The sequence below is a fragment of the Elgaria multicarinata genome, chromosome 1 (genome assembly GCF_023053635.1).
Source record: "Elgaria multicarinata webbii isolate HBS135686 ecotype San Diego chromosome 1, rElgMul1.1.pri, whole genome shotgun sequence".
NCBI classification, from domain to species: domain Eukaryota; kingdom Metazoa; phylum Chordata; class Lepidosauria; order Squamata; family Anguidae; genus Elgaria; species Elgaria multicarinata.
In genome coordinates, this window is record NC_086171.1 from 27,078,724 (window position 1) to 27,093,811 (window position 15,088).

General features: G+C 40.4%; 1 protein-coding gene across 5 annotated transcripts in view; it reads left to right on the forward strand.

Moving 5' to 3' along the window:
- Window positions 1–15,088, forward strand: part of SVIL (supervillin) — a 133,108-nt gene that overhangs the window by 100,112 nt on the left and 17,908 nt on the right. For all 5 annotated transcript variants that reach the window (XM_063125207.1, XM_063125196.1, XM_063125217.1 and 2 more), the window contains 13 exons: window positions 66–152; window positions 727–904; window positions 2,615–2,787; window positions 3,874–4,029; window positions 6,162–6,298; window positions 6,801–6,948; window positions 7,040–7,185; window positions 8,544–8,719; window positions 9,660–9,801; window positions 10,645–10,921; window positions 11,910–12,061; window positions 12,988–13,093; window positions 14,826–15,033. In XM_063125207.1, coding sequence (XP_062981277.1) covers window positions 66–152; window positions 727–904; window positions 2,615–2,787; window positions 3,874–4,029; window positions 6,162–6,298; window positions 6,801–6,948; window positions 7,040–7,185; window positions 8,544–8,719; window positions 9,660–9,801; window positions 10,645–10,921; window positions 11,910–12,061; window positions 12,988–13,093; window positions 14,826–15,033 — 2,086 coding nt within the window. The remainder of the gene's footprint in view (window positions 1–65; window positions 153–726; window positions 905–2,614; window positions 2,788–3,873; window positions 4,030–6,161; window positions 6,299–6,800; window positions 6,949–7,039; window positions 7,186–8,543; window positions 8,720–9,659; window positions 9,802–10,644; window positions 10,922–11,909; window positions 12,062–12,987; window positions 13,094–14,825; window positions 15,034–15,088) is intronic.

Sequence of the window (15,088 nt, forward strand, 5' to 3'; positions counted from 1 at the left end):
ACACTTACACTTATCTTTAAAAAAAAGAAAATCAAAATGACTCTTTCCATTCTTATTTTGTTTAGAAATTGAAGCTAGGCCAGATATGCAGTTAGAATCGGATATGAAGTTGGATAAACTGGAAACTTTCTTGGGAAGGCTGAACAACAAAGGTCTGTACCATTTTACCACATTAGTTTTATTTTCATTTACCCTCCTACTTCTACTACTTTTGTCATTTAGCAATAGTTTTGCTTAGTTCAGGACACTGGCTGAATAACTTTGCTCCCCAATATTTAAATAGTACAATTACAGCATTTATATGCTGTCTTTCTTCCATTTTTGAGCTCAGAGTAACATACCTGGCATTCTCAGGTAGACTCCAATACAGGCAAATCAATATCTTCAGCAAAGTAGCTAAATCATGTGTGTTCAAGGCCATGCTGTAGATCCCCCACTCCGGTCATCTCTTAATGAGAGCTTCAGCAAGCCATGGGTAGGTCAGAGTCTCAAAATAGGGGGTAATTTTACAGTACGTCGTGGCAGCAAAGGTATAACTGAGTTGGTTATCCCACCCATATAACAAAAAGCAAGACAGCATCCAGCAATGGTGTACAGCAAAAGTTAAAAATACAGGGGTGAAAAAGTGCATACATACTCCTTCTCAAGGATAGACGTTTAAAATTTAGACACTATCAGCAGTATACAATATTGTTCTAGATACCGGGTGTGTTTTTTCCCCTGTAGTTGGCGGAATGCAAGAAACAGTACTGACTGTCACGGGAAAATCTGTGAAAGAAGTGATGAAGTTAGACGATGAAGAAACATTTTCCAAATTTTATCGTTGCATGAATTACCCCACTTCTTCCTTGCCTTTGGAGCTGGATGAGGACTTCGATGCCATATTTGACCCTGATGCACCGAAGTGAGCACTTTAATCTTCTTACATTTAAAAATGTGCAGCTCAGGTCCCAAGTTATAAGACCGTGTCATTGTAGTATGCAATAACTACAATTATAGATAATTCACCTCTCCCCAACACCACCACAAACCAATTTTGCCTCTAGTTTTGCTGAGCAGAGGAACATGCAGCAGAGCACGTATGTCTGACTCCATGCCATAGCCAAATCAATGAATAGCCTCTCGAAATATGTCAAAATATCCAGTGCCAATGCCACTTGTGGCGTCCGTGCTTTAAGACTGGGGTTCAGAACTGTTTTGGGGTGGAGGGCCAAATTGCCCCATGGGCTGGATGACACCAGAGCTTGTGCCTCTGCCCTTTGACATCATCCCTTTTTTTCTTCCCTTGTGGCCACTGTCCCCCCCACCGCATGCAGATAAGTCCCAATCCTGCCACCTCCCATCCTTGCCGCTATCTCCGAAATTCTAGATAACAAGCCTTTGTACATGAGGCTTTTATTATGTGCTCATGATTGCTCACTCATGGTAGTTTGTGGGTCCTTTACATGACGTTGTCTTCCTCTAGGGTCTCTCCCGTGCTTTGCAAGTATTACCACTTTTTTCCCCTAACAAGGAAAGTCTGGTATTATTTAGAAATGGAAGGTAGAGAGTAAGGATGTCTGAGAAATCTGCAACAGAAGCAAATCAGTTCAGATTTGTATGAATCTAACCCACAAATTCCACAGCAGACCTGAGACCATTTTCCTAACCTTTGGGAATTTTGCGCAAATTTCATCATAGGATAATATGAAAAAAAATGCCCAAATTGCATATTAACCCCATAGGCTAAAGTGTGAAAATGCATATTTTAGGGGAATTTGCTCATTTTGGATGAATTTGGGAACGTGCGAATTTGCATAAATTCAGAAACAAAATCCAATTATGTCGATGAGCAGATTATGGAATGAAGGGCAACTGACGATTATGAAACACAGATGGGATAGATTTTGCACAGTCCATAAATCCCTAATTGAGAAGTCTCATGTATTTGTGCAATTCCACTGTATCCATATCACCATCTTGTGGTTGTATAATCAAACATATAGAAAGGTAGAGAAAGAAAGAAAGAAAGAAAGAAAGAAAGAAAGAAAGAAAGAAAGAAAGAAAGAAAGAAAGAGGGGGCGGGGACACACATATGAAAGAGCTGATCTGAATCCCGCAAAGAATCTGGAAGCAAAAGCCTCAGTAAAGTTGCGGGATAAAAGCCTCATGTAGAAATGCCCAACAGTAGGGATGACAGGCAGCAGGATTGTTGGGGGGAAAGCACCTGCAAGTCCTGAGAGTGGAGAGAATAGTGGGGATCCCCTCCAAGGAGTTACCTCCATGTGTGTTGGAGCTTGGAGGAACCCCAAGAGGCAGCATGGACCGAACTGAGGGGCCTCACAGGTTTTGCTCCCCTGCTTTAAGGCTGGAGTGGAGTCACATTGTTCCTACTTCTCTCTCTGTAAGCATGGAAGGGCTAGGAGATGATTTTATTCAAATATGATACTCTCATGTAAAACCATTGTCACAGTAGTAACAAGGATCGAAGGGGAGGTCCTAGGAGAGTAGCAGTTTGAACACTGGCTAATATATTCCAAGGTAGAGGTCAGTTTCCTACAGAAAAGGCTGCATGAAGTATTTGATGAGATGCTGATAATGTCGAGGTTAACTGTGAAGATCTTTTGCTTCTCAGGTTAATTTCCTCAGTAGCAGAGCACAAGCGTGCCGTGAGGCCTATGCGCAGAGTCCAGGCTTCCAGGAACCCTTTAAAAATGCTAGCAGCAAGAGAGGACATTCTTCATGAGTACACAGAGCAAAGGCTAAATGTGGCCTTCATGGAGTCAAAGCGGATGAAAGTTGAAAAAAGTAAGTCCCAGGGCTGCTTTCTACCCTGCTTCCAACAAGCAACTACAATGCAGTGTTCTAAGGATTCATGGTTTGATTTTGAAGAGTAACTGTGCTGCCAGAGTATCCCCATAAAAGGTACATTATGGGCTTTGTTCAGTCATCATAATCCCAAACCAATGAAACATTATTTATCTCCATGAGAACAAGGGATATGCCTGCACCCTCTATCCTTGCTCCTCCCTTCACGCACCTGACCTTGGTGCTGATACAATGACTTGTCTAAACCACAGCTTCCCACGATTAAACCATAGTTTCCCAGCTCGAATGTAACAGGAAACTGTGGTTTAAACACAGTTTAAACCTGCAGTATCTGTGCTGAAGCCAAGTATGCAAGGGGAGGTGCAAGGTTTGAGCAGGTGGATGCAAGACTCATTTTCAGTGTTTTATCAGCTTGATATATACAGGCAATGCCTAAAAGCATATTTTTAAATAACGAACAGAATGGTACAGGCTGGCTGAATGGATTGTCAGTCATCACCAGCGCTATCATGGCAGTTATGCAATAGGAGCCATACCACTCATACAAACGTACATTCCTTATTATCATCATTATCATGGGCTTAGCCGGGAGTGAGGAGAAATTCTTCATTTTCTGGATAAGAAAATATTGTGACATAAATTCTGGGAAAATGTAATTTTTTCCCCTGCAACATAGCTGCTAACGTATCTGGATCCCTTGCAACAATTGAGTAACTATTGTGCCAATGATCCTTATAGATATTTAGAATTACTACTCTAAATAAAATTAGTTAATTGTTTCCATTTTTCATCACTCTGTTGGAATGTTCCTCCTGGAAATGTAAGGTTCTTCAGATTAGTGAGTAATTTGAGCTCAACCTGTTTTTTGTTGTCTCTTTCAGCAGCAACAACAAAACAAAAAGTTGGAAATGAGCCATGCATGAAAAGAAAAGCTAAATAAAATATGGAAATGAAACATAATGTAGTTTCTTTGTTGTTTTTTTGTGTGTGGCTTTCTTTTTTCTTTTTCTCTTGTTTTTTCTTTCTGTCTGTCTGTCTGTCTTTTGTTACTTCATCTGTCTTAAGTGTCTGCAAACTCAAATTTCTCAGAAGTAGCACTTGCTGGCTTAGCAAGTAAGGAGAACTTCAGCAGTGTTAATCTGCGTAGTGTCAATCTAACAGAACAGAACTCAAACAACAGTGCGGTGCCATATAAAAAGCTGATGCTCTTGCAGATCAAAGGTATGTGAAAGAGCTCTAAATACTATTTTTTAAAACTAATTGAAAATGCAACATATACATGGGGACCAATGATTAATTTGTCATGGGTGGAAAAGGCAAGACAGAGGGAGGAAAGAAACTAATCTTTCCTGGCTTGTCTTTCCTGCCTCTTCCAACATCTCCTTATACTGGGGAACAACAACATTCATGTACTGAGAGAGGTTCCAAAATTAAATGTTGATAGATCTTGATTGTTCAGTCTGGATCAGGGCTTTCTTTGAGTTAACCATAGTACGAACAGAAGGGTCTGATCTTGATCCCAGAAAACAAAAGACAGTAAAACATACAATGAGTTATGGATAAGGAATTTAATTTAGGTTATTTATATTCTACCCTTCCTCCAAGAAGCTCAAGGCAGTCTACATGGTTCTCTTTCCCATTTGTCCTCACAACAACCCAGTGAGGTATGGCTGAGAAAGAGAGAAACCCAAGGTCAGCCAGTGAGCTTCATGGCTAACCTTGGGTGAATGTTTTTATTATTATTGTTACATTTATATCCCACATTTTTTCCTCTTGCAAGGAACTCAAGTCGGCTCTCCATTATATCCTCACAACAACCCTGTGAGGTAGGTGAGGCTAAGAGTCAATGACTGGCCCAAACACTGACCATTACACTACACCAGTTCTCATATCAAATATGTAAGCAAGATACCTAGTGTGCAAGCAAATAAATATGAGCAGAGGTGAAAGAAATATGACGTGGGACTGCTGTATATTTGAGCTTCAGTTCCAGGGCCTTGTACAACTTGCTATGCAATGCAGCATCACATACTGAAGTACAAATCTGATGGCAAATAAGACAAAATCCATCATTCCCTCTACTTCCAATGTCCAAGCTGTGCTACCTGCAAGTGTGGGAGATCCTCATTAATTCCAATAGAGAAAACATCCTTGGTAGCCACTGAGTGCGTGTTTGAACCCTGTGCCCGCAGCAAACTATTACAGCAGGAGTCAAGACAAATGTTTGCCAGTGTTTTTAGCTGCTTCGACCACGTATAGCAAGCTGAAATGTTTAAAAAATTATCACTGGATGAATCAGGGTTGGAGGAATTAAAGTAAGTTTGTAAATAGAATTTTTTTGGTGGCCGTTCACCCTTGTTGTTGCTTTTACTTCCATCATCATCATCATCATCATCATCATCATCATCATCATCATCATCTTTATTTGCAGTCAATTGACCAGAAAGAGAAAAATACAAATTGTTTCAACAGGGAATCAATACATTGAATTAATTACAGAAAACATACCATTAAAACATATATGGAAATAGTGCATAGGGATACTTGAAGTAGAGCATAAAGGCAGAGCAGCTAGGATAAAACATAAGAACATAGGGTTAGATCCAATCTTAATTCTCCTTAGAGTTGACCCATTGAAATGAATGGGGCTTAAGTTAAACTCATATTAGATACCACTCATAAGAAGAGTCCTGCTGGATCATACCAAAGGGCTAACTAGTCTAGTATTCTGTGGCCAACCAGATACCTACAGAAATCCCACAAGTAGGATATAAGAGGAGGGGTCCTCTCCTGTGGTTGTTCCCCAGCAACTGGAATTCAGAGGCATGCTGCCTCTTATCCTAGAAATAGCATATAACCATCCTGCCTAATAGCCATTGATAGCCTCTATTAAATACTTTAAAACCTTCCAGGTTGGTAGCCATCACCACACCTTGTGGTAGCAAATTCCAAAGTTTATTATGTACTGTGTGAAGAAGTACTTCCTTTTGTCAGTCTCGAATTTCCCACCATGCAGATTCATGGGATGATCTTGGGTTCTAGTATTATGTGACTTTCCCTACACCATGCCTAATGTTGTAAATCTCTATAATGCTCCTTCTTACTCACTTTTTTCTAAAACTAAAAAGCTCCAAGCATTGTAACTTGTCCTCATATGAAGTTGCTCCATCAAGCAGCTTTTTTCTTCCTGTACATGAATTCTCTATTACATTAACCCTCCTCTTACATAAATTGACATTGGAGGAATGGAATATTTATCTGAGAGAGAGGTTTTCATTTCGGAATAATCAAACCCGGAACTTGTCTCCAGTGGTTATTTTTAGGATTTAGTCTGGGGTTTTCTCTCTCTGTAGGAAGAAGACATGTTCAAACAAGATTAGTCGAACCAAGGGCTTCATCACTTAACAGTGGCGACTGCTTCCTGTTACTTACCCCTCATTACTGCTTCCTGTGGGTCGGGGAGTTTGCAAATGTTATAGAAAAAGCAAAGGTTAGTGCTCTGAAATATCGAGTTCCCGTAACTACGTGCCTCCTTTTCTGTCATTTGTTTCTGTGGCAGTTCAACCGTGGTCAGGACACAGAATGACATGAGCTGGATAAAACAAGAAGTAGATGACTGCTCATCATGTAAAACATGGCAGGAATATTCTCCCACTTTGTAACTCCCCCCCCCAAAAAAAAACACCCTGATATGATAGATACTAAATTGCAAAACCTTTCAGCTGGGCACAGGAAATCATTTTGGGGGAAATAATCGACATTCAAGCAGAAAAATTGGTTTAAATAGCAGGATGTCCTTTTTGGCTTCTGAAATTAAATGGGATAAATTCATATTTAAACGGGGACAAAGCACCCTATATGTATCTGGCATCGTTTCTGTGTTCAGCATTGTTTGCCCAATGAAAATACAAAATGCATCCATTCTTTCCCTCTCTTCTCGACTGAGCTATTGTCCCACCAACGTTTTCAGCTAATCCTGTTCAATTTCTTAGGCTTCAGAACTAGCCACTCTGATTCAGACAAAGCGAGAAGTTGGCTGCCGAGCGCCGTATGTGCAGACTATAGAGGAGGGAATCAATACCCACACTCATGCAGCCAAGGACTTCTGGAAACTTCTTGGTGGCCAGACAAGTTACCAGTGTAAGGAAGCTTTTGTTTTCTGCATCTTGAATGGCTTCTTCCAACTTAAAATGCTGGTGCTGCATTGGTGATGCTTCTGTTTTCTTTCCAGCTGCTGGAAGACCAGAAGAAGATGAAATTTATGAAGCAGCAATAATAGAAACAAATTGCATTTACCGTCTAGTTGATGATAAACTTATTCCGGATGATGACTACTGGGGAAAGATGCCGAAGTGTACACTGTTAAATTCAAAAGAGGTATAGTAAGTGGCATCAACAACAACAACAACAACAACAATTTTATTGCAGTCAATAGACCATTCCAACAAAAGTTACATACAAAAGGACTGAGTGTACAGTTAGCTATTAAAAAGACAAGTAATCAGAGAGGATCTAATAGAAATGGCCAAGTAATAGAGACATTAGGTATTCAGTTGGGTGACCAGGAAAAGGTTGTAAAATGGGGTTCAGAAGATCATTCCTAGCCCCTTGATAAAATCTACGGAACAGTAACACATGTGATATGGTTTCCACCTCGGTATTTTTACAGGGACAGCATCTGTTGAGCAGTGGGATTTTGTTGTATCTGCCATCTAAAAGTTTAGAGGGAAGGACGTTAAGTCTGGCTGGTGAGAATGCTCTCCTGTATTTGGGAATTGTTAACCAGCGCAGGTATCCCGTCTTTGCAAAAGGAGACTGGTAGGCCTGAGGACTGTGGGGAGGATGGTCCCCTAGCAGCACTCTGAAGGTCTTGCATATCTGTCGAGCAACCTCTGTTTCACAATTGATTTTGCACTTGCTAGATCCCTTGATAGTAACATAGGAGATGAGAGCCATACTGAGTTGATTTTGCTTATTATTATTATTATTTATTTATTTATTTATTTATTTATTTATTTATATAGCACCATCAATGTACATGGTGCTGTACAGAGTAAAACAGTAAATAGCAAGACCCTGCCGCATAGGCTTACATTCTAATAAAACCATAATGAAACAATAAGGAGGGGAAGAGAATGCAAACAGGCACAGGGTAGGGTAAACAGGCACTGGGTAGGGTAGAACTAACAGTATAAAGTCAGAACAAAATCAAGTTTTAAAAGCTTTAGGAAAAAGAAAAGTTTTTAGCTGAGCTTTAAAAGCTGTGGTTGAACTTGTAGTTCTCAAATGTTCTGGAAGAGCGTTCCAGGCATAAGGGGCAGCAGAAAAAAATGGACGAAGCCGAGCAAGGGAAGTAGAGACCCTTGGGCAGGCGAGAAACATGGCATCAGAGGAGCGAAGAGCACAAGCGGGGCAATAGTGTGAGATGAGAGAGGAGAGATAGCCTTGTCACGGCTTTTGACCAGGGAGATTCAGGATGTTGAATACCAGGGAATTTGTTGGAAGTGCCAATTTGCAACGAAGCCAGAAGTGGATAACATGGATCCAAGCCATACAGTTTACAGAATTTTAAAGTTCAATGATAGCTTTGGTGCTTATAAAAGCTAACTATACCAATAGTAGTTGTTACTCAGCTCTAGAGCCCAGTATTTACTCAGCATTTCTCCTCCAACCCATTTCTTTTAGGGCTAAATGAATCAACATTGTTCCTTTCCCCGCCCCCCTCTGTTCTTCAGGTCTTGGTGTTTGATTTTGGTAGCGAAGTATATGTTTGGCATGGGAAAGAGGTCATGCTTGCACAAAGGAAAGTGGCATTCCAGTTGGCCAAACACTTGTGGAATGGGACCTTTGACTATGCCAACTGTGACATCAATCCTCTGGATCCTGGTGAATGCAACCCCCTTATTCCAAGGTATTGAACCCTGTGATGCTTAATGCTGATTTTTCTCTCCCAAATGATGCCTTGACAATAAGGATTGCTTGGGAGTTAAGGCTCTGAATTGCTTGTAGTCTAGAGAATTCTCCTCACCTGCCAGTTCTCATGTGTTTCTGGGAGGGAAATGATGGCCTCTGCGTTCACCCTGGCCATTGTTACGGAACATACAAAGCTTGTGCCAGTTTGATACAGGAAACAGGTTAGGAAAAAATAAATGTTTCAAGTTTAATTTTTAAATTATTTGGAACAGGCATGCATCCTGTTATTGCAGTTCTTCATTCACTTTTACAATCCTTAAAAGAAAACTATAGGAAGTATTTTGCTTGCAGAACCTCCTGTAATTTTCAGAAATCAAGAATTAGGACTTTCAAAGTTGAATTAGGTAAGACTTGGGATGTACAGATTATGAAAGATCTGTTCCATCTGCATTTCAAGGATGGTCAGGTGTCTTTCATTCCATCATCCGCTCACCAGAATTTTCCCAATTTCCTGAATTTGCGCAAATTAACACTTGCGAAAATGCACAAATCCCCTTCACCCAATAGTTTTCAAATCCTTCCAAAATGTGCATGTTCATGCTTTAACCTGTGGGGGAGATGTGTGTCTTCAGTTGGTGTTTTTTAATTTTGTTTATTTTTCTACAACTAAATTTGCATAAAATTCTAGAATATTTTTTTTAAAAAAAAATAGTCTGCAAGTCCGCAGAATCCATGCAAAAAACCATTCTGCTGCAGAATCCTCAGATCAAATTCACAGGAATCCACATTTCACTTGATTCCATTGCAGTTTCCTCCAGGAACCCCCAGGCAAAACATGTAACACAATTTTCTTTTTAGCTCTGCTTTATTGAACAGTATGAAAATGTTAATTGATGTGGAGGCATTTTCTGAAATGATCTCTGTCTTCTCTAATGCAGAAAGGGACAAGGGCGGCCAGACTGGGCTATTTTTGGCCGACTCACAGAACACAATGAGACAATTCTATTTAAAGAAAAGTTTCTTGATTGGACTGAACTGAAGAAGCCTGCCGAGAAGAATTCTGGGGAATCTCCTCAGAAGGTGGCAGAATTATTTACTTATTTATAGCAAGGATATTTATGTTGATGGATGATGCATGGCAAATCATAGCATGTAAAATACTTTAAATTGCTGAAAGGTAGGCTTGGGCAACCTGTGGCTCTCCAGATGTCCCTTGTGGACTGCAACTCCCATCAGCCCCAGCCAGCATACTCAGTGGTAAGGGATGATAGGATCTGCAAGCCCAACAACATTTGGAGGAACACATGTTGCCATTCCTTGTAATAAGACATGACATGATTTTTTTTAATTCTGCAAATGATGCTATCCTATGCATAATTCTACAAATGATGCTATCCTATGCATATTTAGACAGAAAAAAGCCTACAGCTCCCAGCATGTCTCAGCCAGCCTTTTTCTATCGAAACATGGCAAGGATTACAACTTAAAGAGAATAATTTGGCTGGTGTGTGTGTGTGTGGGGAAGTTACCTAGTGAATTCATGGATAGGGAATTGTACCCAACTTGTACTATAGCGACTGGAGTATCTCTGTATACTAAACTAATTTAATGATTATAGCATTTCTTATAGTTCCTTAAAAACAAGAAACTGAAATTTTCATTTGTGAGGTTGCATTTAATCATAAAAAACATAACACCCCTTCCTCTGGCTCCTGGGGCCTTCTCTCAAGTGTTTAGAAGTTTGATTTGCAATCGTCAATCATTGATATGCTTCGTGAATCATTGATAAGCTTCTGTATGCTTTTAGTCTTCTGATAAGTGCTTTAAATCTGTCTGTTTTTTTCTGGCTTTATATCTTAATATGTTTAATGGGCTTTCAAAAATTGCTGTCTAAGATGAAAAGTGGTTCGTGTCTTGTTTCAGGAGGAAACCAAGTCTGATGCTAAACCCTATGATGTCATGCGAATGGTCCCAGTGCCCCAGACAACAGTCGGCACAGTCTTGGATGGGATGAATATTGGCCGTGGCTACGGATTTATTGAGGGAGATGATGGCAGACAATTTGAGATTATCACTGTCTCTGTGGATGTCTGGCATATCTTGGAATTTGATTACAGCAGGCTCCCTAAGCAAAGCATTGGACAGTTTCATGAAGGGGACACATATGTTGTGAAATGGAAGTACCTAGTGAGCACTTCGGGTTAGTAAAAATCTGAATCCCCTATAATGAGGTATTGATATACTTGAATCAGGTAAAATTGATCGGTGCTGTTCATGATGCACTTAGCTGTTCAAGCACATCAGCAATTGATTTTTGTTTTTAGTATATTAATTGCTAGAAACTTCCTTGCTTCTGAGGAGGAGGATATGAATATAAATAAGTGTTTGTTTATGGTGCTACACAATCGTTTGTAGCCCTTTTAATGTACTAGAAGATACCTATTTATCACCTCTTAAAACAGGTCTGATGTGGAATCTTAAGCTTCAGTTTTAAAATGATGCTGTTGTAAAACAGAATCACTAAAACATTCTTATACGCTTTGCTACGTGAGTTGAGTGCTTTATGTAAATAAAGAATTCTAAGACTACTTGTAAAAACAATATATCAGCAGTGTAATGTTCCTGGCCCTTCCACTGCATTTTGGAAACCTTTTAAATAGTTCTGTTCTAATAGAATTTTACACAGGAGAATTGCACTCCATGCCTCTCTTGCTGCTGTGCTGTATCCCTTTCCAGTAATATTGGATGTTCAGCATCCGAAAGCAGTCATAGCTGTCAAAGACTAGTACAGTATGGGAAATGACACAGAGTACTTATTTTAATGTGGTAGCATGATGAGGATTCATGTTTATCACATGCATACTGCCACTGCCTTCATTTATTTCAAGCAATACTGTTTACTTTTTATTCTAGTGTAAGCCTATGCGGCAGGGTCTTGCTATTTTATTGTTTTACTCTGTACAGCACCATGTACATTGATGGCGCTATATAAATAAATAAATAATAATAATAATAATAATATAGGCTGCTGGTCAATCTTCTTGTAGGTATTTCTGCCTGCCAGATCATTCTTTGTAGGAACGCTTTTCATTGCTTTGGTTTCATGTTTGTTAGCTTAGCCTTGGATGTGAGGTTTGAGCTGGGCATGTGCCCTCCAAGTGACAGCCTCTTTTGGGTTTGCTTTGCAGTTGGAAGCAGACAAAAGGGGGACTTACAAACCAGGGTTGTTGGCAAAGAGAAGTGTGTGTACTTCTTCTGGCAAGGGAGGCATTCTACTGTCAGTGAAAAAGGAACATCTGCACTGATGACGGTGGAGCTGGATGAAGAGAGAGGTGCTCAGGTGAGGACACCTGGATTCTTCCACTTTCAGTACTGTCCAGCTCTTTAGAGCAGGCAGATGTTGGCAAATTAGTGTATCTAGCCTCACCCCTGCAAAAAGGAGCACAGTGGGCTTCATTCTAGCTGCAAGAATAACAATTAGATAAAAACATCTGTAGATGTATTGCCAGGTACCATTGATTTTCCATGCCCTCAAAGAGAATTAAGGCCAGTTCGGGCATCACTGTGGATTATTTGTTCACTGGAAGGAATCTGCCCCAGCATCTGAATTTATATCAGTAATGCAACATTTGAACTTGGGTATGATGTTCCTGGTGGTTCCACATGGGCCTATAGCCTAATGGGAGTCCACTATGAGAAGAGCCTTCAGTGTGGTGGCCCCCTTACTCTGGAACACCTTCTCCCTGGAGTTCAGGCAGGCACCAACACCGTGCTGCTTTCAGTGCCTCCTGAAAGCCGTTCTGTTCCAGGAAGCATCCCTTAAACGACCAGCCATGTTTTTTATTGGCATTGTTTTTAATAATTGTAATGGTTGTTTTTTAAATCCTTTTACCTTTTTACTGTTGTGCCCCTCATATTCACTGTTCCGGAATCTAATAGATATGGAGTGGTATACAGATATTGTAAATAAATAAATTAATGAATAAAGGAAGAATTTCCATACTTTGTTACCACGTAGCTTGGCAGGCTTCCTTGAGCCAATAATTCTACACTTGAGATGCCACCACTGAAGAGGCTTTCCATAACCCCCTTCCACACCTCAGAAAACTGTGACATTAGAGCAGGGCCTAATCTGATGAGCTAAAGGCGTAGGAAGGTTTATACGGCACCAGGTGGTTCTTTCGACACAAGCAGGTTATTAAGTATTTATATAATATTCAACAAAATCTTACACAAAACTTAATTTCTGGTGATTTCATTTTTCAGGTGCAAGTTCTTCAAGGGAAGGAACCACCATGTTTTCTCCAGTGTTTTCAAGGTGGAATGGTTGTTCATGCCGGGAGAAGAGAAGAGGAAGAAGAAAATTCACAGAGTAAAATAGCTTCTTGTTACTATTTTTTTCTGCTATGTTTTAGAGAGAAGGAGGAGTTTTAATTGTGTGAGCCTTTACCTTAATTTACTCTGCTGGTCATTTGAATCCATTAGGATTTGATTTGACCAGTACTTGTTTTGAATGTCAGGAGTCTGTGCTAGTAAATAGTGCTAGAAAGGCAAGTAACTTTGAGTGTGTGTGAAGTTTCCTTTCTCTATAACAGAGAGCCAAACTTATTGTAAGTTGCCTTAGGTCTTTCTGTTGAGAAAGGTGTCTGAGAAATTTAATGATTTATTTATTTATTGCATTTATATACCGCCCCATAGCCAAAGCTCTCTGGGCTATTTACAAAAGTTAAAAACAATGAACATTAAAAACAGATATACAAAATTTAAAACCACCAAAAGTTTTTAAAAAAACAACAACGATGATGGTGATGATAAAACAACAACAATAATAATAATAATCCTGTTTTCACTAAGCTAGCAATCATTTTGAGTCAAACCACACTATTATTTATATATTATATTTATTCTGTGAAATATAATAAAAATCTCTAAGCAGGTCACATATAAATATTAAAATCACATTTAAAATACAATGTTAAAAACACAACGTCAAAAACAATTACAATAAAAGTAAGACAAGGAGCAGTAAAATGGAGCAGCATGATTAAATTAATTACAAGCCTGAGTGAACAAGTGCATTTGCAGGAGCCATTTGAAAAATGCCACTTTTCCTGCCTCCCGAACTGCACAGGGGAGGGTTTTCCAATGGGTGGGCTACCGAGAAGGCCCGCTGTCAAAATAGTGGGTGGCCTCATTCCATTAATTTTGGAATGGCCAGCAAGGCGTACTCTGACAATCTTAATGGTCGGCTGGGTATATATAAGCAAAGGCAATCTGCTAGATAAGGTTGTCCCAAGTTGTTTAGAGCTTTGTATTTCAATAATGTAACTTTGTATGTGGGTCGGTAGCTAATAGGCAGCCAGTTCAGTTATGTGAGCATAACTAGGGCCATTTCTACACCTGCCTTTTTTCCAGGGATCATCCCTGTGCATGCAAATGACACACGGGGGATCCCAGGAGCAGGCAGGGATGATCCCTCCATTTTCCTGGGATAATCCTTAGGTGTAGAAAGGGCCAAAGTGTCCCATTGAGCACTCTAGCTCCTGCGTTCTGCACTGCCTGCAGCTTCTGAACAACATGCAAGGGCAGCCTTACGTAGAACACGTTGCAGTAGTCTAATCGTGAGGTTACCATGGTTAGGTTATCCCTATCCAGGAACAGGCATCATTGGCATGCCAACCAGAGTTGGTAACAGGTGCTTTGGGGCCCCAAGGTCCTCTATATGCAGCTGGGATGTTGACTAATGCTGTGCCACTGTTTGGAATCCCTTCTCCAGAAGCATAACGATAATGAGGGAGTGACACAAAGTAATGAGGACCATGGGACAGGAGGGAGAGTGGAGTATTGACTGCTGGTTTTGTAGCACAATTGGAGCGAAGCCACTTGTTCCATTCCTGATAGTCCGCATTCAGGATCAGCACAGGCATAGTCCAGATGTGGGCTGCAGGAGCTGGGAGTAGTGATTCAGCACACCTGTCACTCACAAGCCATAGACTTCAAGCAACTCCAGCTAGTTTTAGCTTGTCCAACTCAGCTGTGCAGCTTAACTTGGAAGCAGCCTTGGTGATGGTGTCATGAATCTGCGTTGTCATTTCCCGCTGCAGGCGATTGGCGACTGTATTGTGTACGAGGGGAAGTTCCTCTTGAAGGAAACTTGCTTGAGGTCGCCTGCCACTGTAGCAGCCTGAGGTCCAGGACTTCCATGATTGTTCTCAATATTAACAAAGCCCTCATTTATTTGTGGCACGGCTGCAAAGCCCAATCGCACACCAAAGAAGTCGGAAGGACAGCAGCCAACAAAATAAAAGAACAGTAAGTAGCAAAACTATTCTTTCCCGGTTATTTGTATGGTCTGTCTACATTTTTT